The sequence below is a fragment of the Protopterus annectens genome, chromosome 4.part0 (genome assembly GCF_019279795.1).
Source record: "Protopterus annectens isolate FY-2018-M chromosome 4.part0, PAN1.0, whole genome shotgun sequence".
In the NCBI taxonomy this organism is placed as follows: Eukaryota; Metazoa; Chordata; order Ceratodontiformes; family Protopteridae; genus Protopterus; species Protopterus annectens.
The window spans coordinates 1,149,193,500-1,149,208,331 of NC_056733.1; the positions used below are offsets into that span (position 1 = coordinate 1,149,193,500).

Sequence of the window (14,832 nt, forward strand, 5' to 3'; positions counted from 1 at the left end):
AAACTGGATCTTCATGTATTTCAGAAATTGACAGTGTCATGGGGAACTCCAGACATAGATCTGTTCGCTTCTCCACTAAACCACCAGCTGCCAAAGTTTTGCACAAAAGGGTTTCATCACACAGCTTGGAAAGTGGATGCTCTTTCTTTCAGTTGGGAAAATCTTCATGTGTATGCCTTTCCACCTCTGCCTCTTCTCCCAAAGGTGCTCCTAAAGGTCAGACAAGACAAGCCAAGGATGATTTTAATAGCTCCAGATTGGCCTCGGCAACACTGGTACCCACTACTAAGGAGTCTGGTAAGGAAGCCTCCATGGCCTTTACCTTTGATTCCACACCTGTTATCTCAGAAGGACGGTCGCCTGCTCAATGTCAAGCTTCACTCTCTTCATCTAACAGCCTGGCATATTCTGTTTTGAAACACAGCAGGTCTCAACTTCCTCAACAAGTTTTAAATGTGATTATGGAAGACAGAAGACCTAGTACAAGGAAAGTGTACGCAGACAAATGGAAGAGATTTTTATTTTGGAGTGCAGCAAAGAATTTGGAGATTTCTGAGCCTAATTTGAGTGTGGCTCTTCAATATCTTACTGAGTTATTGGACAAAGGTTTGTCTTTCTCTTCCATTAAAATGCATGCTGCAGCAATTTCAGCTCACTATGATTGTGACCCACCATTGTTTTCGCATCCTTTGTTCAAGCAGTTTCTTAGAGGGGCAAAGAATATAAGACCCCCACGTAGAGCTCCTACTCCTGCTTGGGATCTCAATTTTGTGTTGGAGAAACTTACTCTACAACCTTTTGAGCCTGCGGCTATTGCTGAATTGAAATACTTGTCATGGAAGACTGCTTTTTTGTTGGCTATTACTTCTGCAAGAAGGGTTTCTGAATTGCAGGCCCTTATGGCAGTAGAGCCCTTTTTGATTTTCCATAAGGATAGGGTATCATTACGTACTAATCCTTCCTTTATGCCTAAGGTGGTTTCTAGTGTGGCTTTAAACCAAACTATTCATTTGCCTACTTTCTATGCAGATCCCCAAAATAAGGGGGAAAAGATTTTGCACACTTTAGATGTACATAGGCAGTTGCGTTATTATTTAAGCAGGACTAAGGATTTCAGGCAGTCTCAGCAGTTGTTTGTTTCTTTTGCTTTGAGTTCCCAGGGTAAGCCTGTGTCTAAGCAAACTATTTCTAAGTGGATTGGGTTTTGCATTTCATTTTGTTATTCCCATCATGGCAAGGAGATTCCAGCTGGGATTAGGCCTCATTCCACTAGGGCTACTGCCACTTCAACAGCATTTCTAAGGGGGGTGGCAACTAAGGATATTTTGGAGGCAGCTACTTGGAGTTCAGTGCATACTTTCTCTAAGCATTACCACCTTCCTCTCTACTCTAAATCTAGGGCTGGTTTTGCCACAGCTATTTTGCAAGGCATGTTGACAGCTCCTGCTTCCTTATGATTTGCCAGCCTCCCTTACCTATGCTTTGGGATTCTACCCAATGGTTAGGACTGCAGCAATGTGGAATGAAGAACATAGTACAGTTTTGTACCTACCATAAATGTAGATGTTCGAGGATCCACATTGCTGCAGTCCAATTTACCTCCCTCCTTCCCCTCTGTGTTTAGGGGTGGTGGTGTGGGTTAGGCTATATTCTTGTAATCTTGTATATATTGTACATATGTTTGGTGCAGGGCTTTTTGGTGTTTTTGGTGTGGGCCTTGTCTTTTTAGGATCTTCTGACATCTGGGGCAAGAAAAGACTGAGGATATGACGTCGGTCATGCGCATTAGTACCCTGACGTCCTGACATCAGTCTAATGCGCCTTGACCGACGTCAGCCATATACTTTGGTATTCGGGCCGACTGGACAGCGGACTACCCCAATGGTTAGGACTGCAGCAATGTGGATCCTCGAACATCTACATTTATGGTAGGTACAAAACTGTACTTTTTTCTCTTACTATACCTCTCCTTTCTTTTACTATGCTTTAAAAGCCTTTTCGGTGTATTTGGTTTTGTTTAGAGATGTATTTTTTGCATTTTAACTTTATTTATTTATATATATATATATATATATATATATATATATATATATATATATATAAATTTTTTTTTTGCACCCCATTTGGGGGGCACCTGACATCTGGGGCAAGAAAAACTGATGCAATGGCGTTGGCTGCATGTTTTATACCCCTGACGACCTGACCTCGTGGAAGAAGGGACAGCAACTGACGCAGGACCCAAGACTTTGTTAATCAGGCCGACTGAGGGCAACCTGCCAGCAGATTACCCAAATGTAATGACTGTAACAGTGAATACACTTGAATATCTACATTTATGGTAAGTGTACACAACTGTACTTTACAGTGTTTTAGTCCCTTTAGTTTTTTATACAGTTCAGGCATATTTTTTTTGTCAGCCAGAGGAGAAGTTGTGGATAGTAATAAACAGCTGAAAAATTTTATCTGGGAGGGGAAGAGTGCAATGGTCAAGTGGGTTAAGTGGATTCCTCCACTAGAACAAGGCAGTTTGGGAATTGCCCGATTTTGAAGGGGTATTTTAGAGCTAAGCAGTTAAGGCTCCTATAAATAGCACAAGCAGAAATTCAAAGTGGAAAGGGATGATGATGAAACTGGGAAGCTCTAGAAACAAGGGAGACTGAAATTTCAGATGCAGATCCTTAAGGAAAATAACAATAACCACACAGAATATTATGTTTGTAAAAGTAACAAAGTATTCCAAGAACGAAGCCAACACAGAAGTGGAGAAAGGAGATTCTTCTGATAGGGATGACTGCAATTAGGGATACAGAACAGGCAAGAGGGGGCTGGAATTTATTACATGAAACTGGCAAGAGAATTGAGGTATGGTAGCAAATAATTAGAGAGGGAAAGGTAATAGAATGGGAAGAGGCCCAAAATGTATTTAGACTGCAGGCTAGAGATTGCCTTCCTTATCAAGGATTGATATCCGGGTATAGGTAAAGAGAAATAGGGGTGTCATAAGCGAAAGACCAACACTAGTAGAGTTTTTAGTAGAATTTAGAACATGAGCTGCTTTTAAAGAAGGAATAATTTGTAGAACATGCAAAATACTGCATAATTATAAGAAAATAAATCAGAGGAAGTTTGAAAAGATTGGGAAAAGATTGGATAAGGAGTTCACAAAAAAACAATGGGGGGGATACGTATGTTTCCCAAATATGGAACAAAGTCTGAAGATTTAGTATCTTTCCTTGGAAGTGTTTACAATAGGTATTTTTATACCCAGAGTAGACTGCAAAGAATTTTTCCTGAGGTAAATTGCAAATGTTGAAGGAGCGATTGGAAGAAAGAGGTAATTGGGAACATATTTTCTAGGAGTGTAATGAGTTTGCAGACTTTTAAAGATTTTCTCTAGACTACTGTCAGAGATGCTAGGTGAACAAATTGGTGTAACCAAGGGAATTATTTTTTGAGCAATGATATAGAATTGGAATTGCCTAGGCATAGTAAGGTCTTTGAGTCTAATTATGGTGGTTGCCAAAATGCATTTACTACAAAATGAAAAAGTTTAAACTAACTGTACTAGAAGTAGTAAATATAGTAACAGAGGTGAAACAAATGGAATTGGGATCTTTAGAAAAGGGAAGGAGCAAATTACATGAGAAAAACGTGAAGTGTGTGAACAACATGCAGAGGAGTAATGAGGTTTAAAAGAAGGCAGAATTTGAATGAGCTGTGCAGTGCTTGACTGATGACTGGATAGATCATAAGTGATGTATAATGTTTGTAACTAAAATTATGTTAGTAGGGTTGGTTTTCGTTTATGTAAATGTATGATTGCCTATGTCATACGTAATAAAGATATTAATAAAAACTACTAAAGTAAACCTGCCTTTTTTTCTCTTAGTATTACATGTAGGCATTACATTACAAAAAGCAAAGCTAGGCAAAAGCACATTTTAAGTTAATGGGCTGTAAATTTGGGTTGCTGAAGTGAGGAAGGAGGTGCAATAGGACACACAATATATGTAGAGCTGATATGTTACTCTTACTTTTGTATAGTTAAATGTCTAAGTTTAAGACTCTTGGCTTAATCTAGGAAGATGTTACCTCTTTTACTGTTAGATTTTGTATATTATAGTTAACAGCATATCTTACCAAATAGTATATATATGTGTGTGTGTGTGTGTGTGTGTGTGTGTGTGTGTGTGTGTGTGTATATATATATATATATATATATATATATATATATATATATATGTATAAAATTTATGAACACAATGGTTAAATTTCTGTTTTTCTCTTTTTATTTATTTATTTTTTTGTATAAAATCTTTTTTTTCCTTTTTTTTGTGAAAACATGCAGTAAGACGTAACATTATTAACAGCTTTCCTACACATGTACTGGATAATTCAGGTGTAGTTTTTTTATCCTAAACAGAGCATTGCTTAACTGCATTAGTGAGATAAATTGAGGTGTTTTTCTCTTCTGAGTTTTGTGTGTGACATGTTAACTTCCAACATTACATGATTTTGTAAACTCAAATTTAGCTGTTTTTTACCTCTTGAAACACTATATAATTGGAAGCAGCACAGACACCATTTTTATGTGCATGTGATGGTACACTAAGGTTGTTAACTAACTTATTATTTTACATTTTACAGCACAGCACAAGTGGGATGGATCCAGTTTTCGGAAGTGCATTTCAGAACCACTCATTTTCAGATCAGACTTTAATGAACACAGATTTGTTAACAAGCAGCTCAGACCCTGACTTCATGTATGAACTGGTAAGCTTTTTCTTACTTTCAAGGACATGTTCAGCTGCTACAGATGGAAGCTACATCATTTGTAGTGTGATATTGCCTGAACATAGTGAATGCAGAATCTGTGGCCTTAGTTTGAAAGGACTGTTAATGCAGGTACCATTTAGTGATGCATGTTGCATCAACGGAGGAAGGCGGCCCTCCAGTTTTTCCATGTCTTTTTGTAGTCTACAGGATTCAATTACTGTTAAATATCTGTTTTTGTCACTGACCTGCAAGAGAATTTTTGAATGATTTATTTTTTTGTAATACATATTGCTTTTAGGTTTATAAGATTTTGCACTGCTGCACTGCTGTTTTGCTGTAGATGTGAATAGAGGATTATATTTGATTCATTGGTCATAAGCAGTTTAGTATGTACTCAAGATGTGGATGTTAAGATTTTTACCATGAGAGTGAAGCTCAAGAGGTGAATCTTGGCATCCATGTTGAGATATCGGTCTCCTCTTCTGATCTGACCTCCAGCTTTTGAACTTCAGGATCCAGCTTTTTCAAGAGCGCCATTGTTGGAGCGGAGAATTTGTCTATCTTCAACTCTGGCAGTGTCCCAGACTAGCTCCATGGTGATGCCCTTGTAAGGGAGCGGGTTCCAGAAAACGATGTAGGTGCCAGCTTCACGGGGTTGGTCTCTACTCTGACTTTATCATTTCAGTCTCTTCCCCTATGGGCGTCTGCCATCAACAGTTTGAGTCTGGTGCTAGCTGGAGGCATCGGATCCAGGATGGTTTCTACCTTCTCTCCCTTGGTGGCTTCAGCTACACTACAAAGGAGGGTAGAGGAGCTTCTCTTGGTTCATCATAATGCGAGATGTGGCTCCTTGTCCCCTGTGTCCTACCCAATCACCCTCTGATCTGAGCTTTGCACCCATTCATCATGTCTGTAGTCATCCCCTCCAGGAGAGCCTTCAGACTTACCCCCCTCGGGGGGGGGTCCCCCATTCCTCCTCTGAGTATCCCACGGGGGAGATTAATCAGAAGAAACGGTGCAAGACAAATCACTTGGACTCCCCTTTGGAGTCTTTAACAAAAGACATAGACTTAATCCACCGAGTGGCATCTCCTTTGGAGATATTTTGGAAATACTAAAGCAAAAGGGTGAATGGTTGTCTCAACCCCCTTCTTCCAAGGAGTCACTGTTTCTGGAGTCCTTCAGGAAGGGCTCATCTACTTCCTGGGTGACCCTGCCAGTGGATGAACTTATTGATTTTTAGTTGCCTGCTGGGCATGGAAGGAGCCAAACACCATGAAGCCCATACCCAAGCATGCAGACAGGTATCTCAGCCCACCTAGTGATCGCCTGTACTGAAGCAAAGATGTTCCTTTTGATGCTGTTGTGGTGTCAGCAGCCATCAAGATGGAGCTATCAGAGCTCCACTGTCCATCCCCCAAACAAGGAGTCTCTGGCTTTGAAGAGGCGCAGGAAGCGTGTATGTGCCTCAGCTACTTTTCATTGAGAGTGTTAAATTATTTGGCACATTTCACGCATCTCCAGAAGGATCTGGTTATGGAACTTGCCAACTCTTTGGCAGAGTCCTTCTCAGAGGCTGACCTCAAGAAGGTATCTCTCCAATTGGTCACTCTACCATCGTCGAGGAATTGGAAATAGATAATCTCTCACGCTGCAGAGCGAACCTGTCAAGCAGCTGCCACAGTCATAGCCCTTAGAGATGCCTGGATGAGGCTTTGTGGGTTTGCCGAACTCTTTAAGGCATCCTTCATCAATGCTCCTTTTGATGGTTCTTCTTTGTTTGGACTGTCAGTTAAGGAAACTCTTGTCTGCAGTGAGCAGGTGGAAAAGACTTTATCTGCCATAGGGATCAAATTTTCTTCCCCCTGTACCTGACCTTTGAGGAACCAACTGAGTGGGAAGGATAAGTAGTTCTGAAAGTCCTGGGATGCTTCACCGCAGGATTTAATGGCAGGCACAGATCTAGAGGGAGAGGATGTCTGCAGAACCAGGGCTTCAAAGATCCTTTCTCTGACAGGCCCTACCACAGCTCCTGAAGTATTGCCTGACTGTCCTACTCTGGAGGCAGTCTGGGCAGGATATCTTGGCATCCAGACGCCTGGACAAATTTAACAAATGGCATCTGGGTACTAAACATTATTTCCAGAGGGTGTTGTATTCCCTTTTCTCTTCCACCTCCAAGCCCCAAGAGGAATCTCCCCGATGTTCGACCCACTCGGAGGGAGAATGCCATTCTAGAGGTTCAGAAACTTCTAGAAGAGAGTCATCCAAAAGGTCCCAACTGAACAACAAGGATGCCGAACCTACTCCATGCTTTTTGGTGCTAAAGAAGACAGGGGACATGCGACTGATCCTAGATCTAAGCAGTCTGAACTTATTCATCAAGAAGTTGAAGTTCCACATGGTTACTTTTAAGTCCATGCTGCCACTATTATAAAAGGATGATTGGATGTGCTTGATAGATCTCCAGGACACATACTATCATATCAAAATAGACGGACTCACCAGAAGACACTTGCACTTCCAGCTAGGAGCCAATCATTACCAATTCAGAGCATTGCCCTTTGGGCTCACCACCGCCCCCTGGGTGTTCACCAAATGCATGGCATTGGTAGCAGCTCACCTGCCGTTGCAAGGATTCCAGGTGTTTCTATACTTAGACAATTGGCTTCTGACAGGACCCACAAGGCATCAACTTAGTCACTCAATACCTGCTACAAATTTTCATTTGTCTGAGAATTATGATTAACTTGGTGAAGTCAAAGATGTCCCCAGTGCAGGACATAGAATTCATAGGAACACAAATAAACACAGTCACGCAAATAACTGCCTTGTCTCCACATTGGATGATATCCTTGAGACAACAAGTCCAACTGTTCCTGGAGACGACAAATACACCTACTCTCCTAGTTTTGAGGGCACTAGGATCCATGTCAGATGCCATTTTCCTAGTTACAATGGCAAGGTTCTTCATTTGAGGGCTGCAATGGACTCTAGCGGTCCATTCTGTACCATCTACCATCTGCCACAATCTAACTCCGATGTGCAGGTGTCACCTCCAGTGGTGAATGCTTTCAAATGATCTCTTATCTTTGGCCTTTTGCTCCCCACCCCAATAGCCACTGTGGTCATGGACTCTTCCTTGTTGGGATGGGGGCATTATCAAGGCACATAAACGTCCTGGAGATGAAGGCAGTCCTTTTGCAAGCCTTTCACAACTGGCTCCCACTGGGAATGATTGCAATTCAAACAGACAGCATGTCAGTACTCTGGTGTATCAAAAAGCGGGGGGGGTGGGGGGGTAACCCAGCCATATCCTTTGTGCAGGGAGGCCATGAGGGTGTGGGAATGAGCAGTATCCTCTTAAAACCACTTTCTCATTGCAATGCACATTCTTGGGGAGACCAACATTCTGGCAGATGGACTGAGCAGATATATCTCGAGTCCACGTGAGTGGTCCCTGAATCTATTGATAGCGAACTAGATATTCAGCCAGTGGGGCCAACCCTGCTGTGATCTCTTTGCCTCTCCCCTCCCCTGAACAAGTGCAGCAAGTACTTAGCTCAGATTCCCCCACTTGGGGAAGTCACATAGGGATGGTCTGGTCCACAGTTGTCCCCTGGGTCTCCTGTATGCTTACCCTCCTATACATCTGATTTCCCCAAGTCCTGCAGAAAGCCAGCAGGCTGAAGAGCACTTTGATCCTCATTGCCCCCTTCTGGCCTTGTCAAGTATGGTTCCCCTTCCTGCAGTCTCACAGCAAGCATCCCCCCATGGATACTGGATCCCAGGCAGGATCTGATTTCCCATCTGTTGAGCATCAAAGTTCCAGTCTCGGATCCCTAAGGTTAACTGCTTGGTTTCTCCACTTCCAGTGATTCTACTAAAGTCCATGGTAGCTTCCCCAGTTCGAGAAATTATACTTGCTTCCCAAAAGCCTTCCACAAAAAAGGTTTACAACAGCAAATGGAAGAGATTTTCAATTTGGGCATCGAAGCAGAGTATTGATCCTTTTTATCTTCTATTTAGGATATGCTCCTGTTCCCAAGTTCTCTTTATCTAGACCAGGCTAATGTTTCCACCATAAAATTGCAACTGGCAGCAATTGCAAATTTTCACGTAAGGAAAGGCACTACCCTTTCAACATCCAGGTTATGTAGAGCTTTTATGAAAGGTTTTTTTTCTGCTTAGGCCTCCAATAAAAGATCCATCTTTGCCTTGGGATCTCGCCATTGTGCTTCAAGACCTGACTCAGAAACCCTTTGAGCCTGCAAATTCCTGTGATATGAAATTTCTATCTTGGAAAACTATTTTCCTAGTGGCCATCACTTTAGCAAAAAGAGTTTTCTAAGCTACAGGCTTTATCATCCAAACTGCCTTGCATTACGGTTTTCAAAGGTAAGGTTTCCTTAAGAATGAATCCAACCTTTATGCCTAAATTTGCTAGAGAGACAAATATTAACCAATCCATTCATTTGCTAGTCTTGTTTTTTTCCAAACATTCAAACGATGAATATGTGATGCATTTGCTGGATGTACACAGACAGCTGTGTTTCTATGCTGCTTTGTCCTATGTAGATATAAAATCTGAGCAACTATTCATTTCTTTTTCACCTAGTCGACTAGGCCCAGGCAGTGTCCAAAATCACTCTAGCAAAGTGGATTACTGATTTGTATTTCTACTGTTTATTCATTGAATGGCATGCAGCTTTCCCTTCCCTCAAAAGCTCATTCTACCAGATTGATGTCCACCTTGTCTGCCTTTTCAACCAGAACCTCTATTGACGAAATTTGTGCAGCAGCAACTTGGTGCAAGTCTCATACAGTTGTTTCTACAAATTGGATGTTGCATCTTGGAACAAAGCATCCTTTGGCTCCGTGGTGCTCGGGCATGTCCTTCTATGAGGGCCACCCAAGATGTACATAGCTGGGGGCTCTGACCCAAGAGTGAAAGAGAATGAAATGAACAACATCAGATTTAGAAGTTATGTGCTTAATGTGAAGATAGGTGAAGGCTGCCAGCCTAGCTAGACAGAATTTTGTAAATAATTGTCATTTAGGCTTGTTCTTTTAAATGTGAAAAGACTGTATTGGATGTTGGATGTTGAACTGAAAAAATGCAACTGTGCACTCTGTTGTAAGAAAGCTGATAAGTCAAGCATTGTGAAATTCTTTGATCCAAAACTCTGAGCCGAGATGTCTAGAGGGAGGCATTCTGCCTATTGTTTTGAAGCCAGAGTTAATGGCTAGAATTTACATGTATAATTTCTTTTATTGCTCTGGCTTCCTGACCAGCTGCAAGATCAAAAGGGCTATTAACCTCTCATTTCAGGTTACATCATTTCTTTCTGGTTCCCAGGCTAACAGAAACTCAATCAGTGGTACTGTGTTATCAATTTAAGGACAGAAAGAATGAGGGCATTTAGAAATTTGTCTTGAACATCCCATTCGCCACCAACTCTGCCTGTGTCTGTATGTAAATAGGATCTTAAGACTTCAGGGTTGCTCTTGGAAATAGCTAGGAAATAGGAAGATTAGGCTGATGTCAGAACTATTCTACTGTATTATTTTAAGCATTTTCTTGTGATCTCTGAACTCTTGACTAGTACTGTATAGAAAGAAGTATTGTCTTGTGTTTTTATTATTAAATATTTTAAACCTTTCAACTGTGGCTGTTTTGTGTAGAGATAATTGAAGCTCTAGAGTACATTGCATGTATATAGTGATACTGTCCAAGTCACTCCAAATAAGCCTTGATTGTTCAGTTATACTTAATTTGGATAATAATATTGCATAATAATATTGCATGGTATAATTGGACACCCTTTCATAAGGGCCTTTTGGTAGCTGATAAATATTAGTGGGTGGTGGCAGTGATTTCTACCATATAGTCTGGGTAAAAGGGGCACAGCTGGAGAACCTGTGCCAGGCTTCCCCAGGAGTGTCTGTGTGGTTGTATATAACTCGTGTGTCTGAGTCTGTGTGCGTCAGCTACTTGGGCAGGGACATGAAGCACTGGTTGGACAGAGAGGATGCTCGAGGTTTTAGCTTGATCACTAGGCTGAGATCTGGATCCTATAGCTGTGCCAGTGGGGAGTCTTACTGGGGATCTGGAGAGAAAGGGAGAAACCAGCCCCAGACTGACTGTGATCTCTGTGTGCTCTTAAGGAAAATTTTACTTTACTGTGTGTGTCCCTACATGGACGCTCCTCACTGGTGTTAGTGGTGAGGATGGAGGCTCCTTGATTGCTGGTCTAGTGCACGGGCATCACACCATAACTTGGCATCTGTGTTGTCCAAATCTGATGTAGTCTTCATTCCTCCTCATGATAGGCCCTCTGATCCGACCTTCATATCTGGCTCAGCCACATTCTTCAGACTTTGATCCAACTCTTGAGCTCCTCCCTCTTACCCATAATGCATTACATCAACCCTAGCACCTCTGATCACTTTTGACACTTCAGCATCTGGAAGTGGATCTCTGCACTCTTGGGTGATACTTACCTTTACCAAGAAAGTTGTAGCTTTTTGGATATTGTTATTGTAATTCCTCCCTCTATCTTCTTCTTTAATCCGTGGGTGCACGCGTGTGTGAGAGGTTTTCTCCCTTGTTCTTCCTATTAGAAAAAAAAATAGTATTTGCTGTAGTTTAGATCTAAAGTTTAAAGTTAAAATTACTTGTAAAATTTTTTGTAGTGTGAAGTTAAATTACTCATAAGTACTAAGCTAAGGTTAGTTACCTCTAACCATTCTTTGACTATACATTGGTTTTGGCAGGCTTTGGCAGCTATCATGTTGAACAAATCTTCTCCCAGCTTTTAATGTTGCACTTTGTGAGCATAAAGTCCCCAACCAGGATGCCCACAAGAAGTGCATGTATTGCCTAGGGCAGACCATTTAAAGGCAGACTGCCATATGTGCTTCTTTTAATCACCAGGATCTAGCTGATAGATGAAATAAGTTGATTCTAAGGGGTCTTCTTCCATCATTGGCTCCTGAGGCTCAAACCCCTTCCTTGGCTTCCACTTCATCTTCTGCTGTTTAAAGAGGCAAAAAAAGAGGGCTCTCCGTGTTTCCCCAAGAGACCCTCTAAAGCCCAAAGCTAAGCCAAGAAAAACTTTGGATCCGAAGTGGCTACCCCATCTGATCCACCAGCATCCTCCGATCTAGGGAAAGTTATTTTCTTATCGCTTTCTCCACTGTTGGCTCCGGTGTTGGATCTAGTGACTCAGGATCCAAGAAACTCTAGCAAATCTCTGGCTCACTCATTTAGATCTAAGCACTCCAGACCCCCCCCCCCTATTTGGCTTTGTCCAGATCCTCTAGATGCTGGACTGAGGTGGACATGGACAGGATGATGAGATTCCTCAAGGCCCAGATCCAGATGGGGGTGGTCTCTGCTTCATCTCCCATCAGATCCGTGAGCTACCCAGGCTATACCATCAGCATACCATCAGGAGAATTTCTCCAGTCCAGCCTTCGGTTTCAGAGTTGCAGGGTATGGTGCAGGAGAAGCCCCTTTATCAGCCCTGTCCCGATTCTCTCACAGCAGAGTAAGTCTCGGAATCGAGGTGTGGGTGGTGGGTCTGGGTGAATGGGATCTAGCTGCTCCCCCAGTGGCTTCGTCTTCAGGGGAGATGGAGAGGACTTCTCCTGGTCCATCAGCTTTTCAGGTAGTGGAGAGGGTTTTCTCCTGGGTTGGAGTTCCATCACCACATGTCCCACAATCCACTCCTGTACCACTGTCCGATAGGGGCCTTGAGCCCATTTGTCTTGTTCTGAGTAAACCCGTACCAAGCGGCCTCCAAGATCTCCCTGCCCAGGAGAGATCCCCTTCTTCCAACACTTCCCCAAACTACCCAGCTGAGGAAGTCCCCTGAAAGATGATGTGCAAAAGGAGGCAAATTGACTCCCTGTTGGGAGTCCTTAACCGAAGACACTGATTAGGCAACTCCTGCTAGGCCTTTAAACTGTTGTTGGGGAGACTCATTGTAATATTTATGCAGATGAGACAAACATAACCTGGCCAGGACACTGGGAATTCTCATGTATAATATTTTTTAAACAGATCTTTAGTGAATTATCACTTGTGACATAGACAATTTTACACTTATACAAAGTAATCAAACTGTATTCACAAATTAATGTTAATAAACATTATACTTCACATATATTGCTATTTATCATATAACCTAAGCAACATTAAAGAAATTTATTCATATCCTGTCCTCTGTTTAAAAAAAATCTTTATTAAACCATCACTTATGACATAAGCAATCCTACATTTGTATAAATGAAAACAAACCACACTATCACAATCCTAGTTGTAAGCATTTCACATTACAAACCATACTGACACTCCCAGCTGCAAACATTATACATCACTTATTAATTTAACCATTCATTTTCAGTCAAACATTACATAGTTCATTTAAGTCCTGCCTTCTTTTGAGCTTCATTCCTCCTGTGTATGTATTGTTCCCACAATTCCCATTTTTCCTATGTAGTTTTCTCCTACTTTTTTTTTAAAGATCTCTGTTCCGGTTGTTTTATCTCTGTTACTGTATTCACTGCTTCTAATATAGTTGCTTTAGATTTTGATTTCCATTTTCTAGTAATTGCTTTTTTGGCATCCACCATAATTGGAGCCAGCAAGGCCTTACCATGTCTAGTCAATGCTCCCTCATCACACCAGTCCTCCCATCCAACATCTCTGATGGTGTATTCTGCAGGGAATCCTTCAAGTTTGCCACCCCACAGCACTCCCAGAAAACATGTTCCCAAGTACCTTTTTCCTCCCCATCGCATCTCCCAACATTTGCTGTCTACCTGAGGCAAAATTGCTAATTGGATTTGTGCTATCACTTGAGATGGAAGCAGCTTAGGTGTGTGGGACCTCTGTTTAACATTATGACCGAATGGCATAACCCAAGGTGTGCATCACCTCCCCTGTAATACATTGATGTGCATTGTCAATATCTGAACATAACTCAAAGCACATCTTTTGGAGATTAACCTTACATTTATCTGTACTTTAGAGTTAAGATCAAGTGTTCATTGTGCTGAATTACTAAAGCTATGTAATTTATAGTTTCTAAAATGACAGCCAAAAGCGGTCCGCGAAACATGTTGAGGGACTGTTAACAAAACAGTTACTACATAGTAGTTTAGACTGCATTTGCTGACTTGACCTTTTAAGTTAATTTAGCAGCACCATGATTACTAAATAAATATTCGCTCACATTTTACTCTGCGTTTAAGAATTGTATGACAGTTCATCTCATTGATAACTGTGATGACATAAAAATTCTGATGGTTTAAATAAGCGCTTTTAGGAAGCTGTGCATGTTTTACAGAGGTAAATGAATACTGGACATGTCATTTGCGCTGCTCCTGCTGTGTGCGTGAAACCACTATTTACAATTAGCATAAACATGACATTACTAGCAAATTGCCGACTATGGTTTTGATAATAGTCTGTAGCTGTCTAAACTGTGACTCCAAACTAAAGTGGGACAGTTTGGATGGACTTGCATGGGAAACGTGTGGAAGTAGCAACTAACAAAGAGCAATGTTCTGCATATTTGAGACTTGTTTACCAAAACTTGACAGAGCTGTGTCAGGCATGGCTTTGTACGTCAAGCAGAGATAGTCTCCAAGTAGGCGATTATGAGACAGAGAATAGTTTGGAGATTTTTTTGAGTCTGTCCATATAGGACAAATGTTTAAGGCCTAGGATGCTCTTTGTGAGGTACTTTTGCGGCCTTTCCAGTTATTGCAGGTGTTTAGTGAGGTACATGCCAAATGAGGCATTGTACTCTGATTGGCCTAATGAGGAAAGAGTAGATTAGTAAGAGAGTAGAACATTGATGATGTCCTTCAAGGATGCATCTGCAGTCCTAACAAATGGATTGTCCTGCCTCAGGCAGCCCTTCGGTCGGCCGGATTCCAAAGTCTGGGTCTGGCCTCGGCTGATGTCGCACTTCACCCGACGTCATAGCTGCTGTTAACTGGGTATAAAGGAATCAGCCGACGCCATTTTCCTCAGTCTTTCTT

The 14,832-nt window shown here is 41.7% G+C and overlaps 1 protein-coding gene across 1 annotated transcript in view; it reads left to right on the forward strand.

Moving 5' to 3' along the window:
- The window catches only part of CREBRF (CREB3 regulatory factor), a 504,903-nt gene that overhangs the window by 221,115 nt on the left and 268,956 nt on the right, over positions 1 to 14,832 (forward strand). The window contains exon 3 of the mRNA XM_044069872.1: positions 4,648 to 4,773. Within this exon, the coding sequence (XP_043925807.1) occupies positions 4,648 to 4,773 (126 nt within the window). The remainder of the gene's footprint in view (positions 1 to 4,647; positions 4,774 to 14,832) is intronic.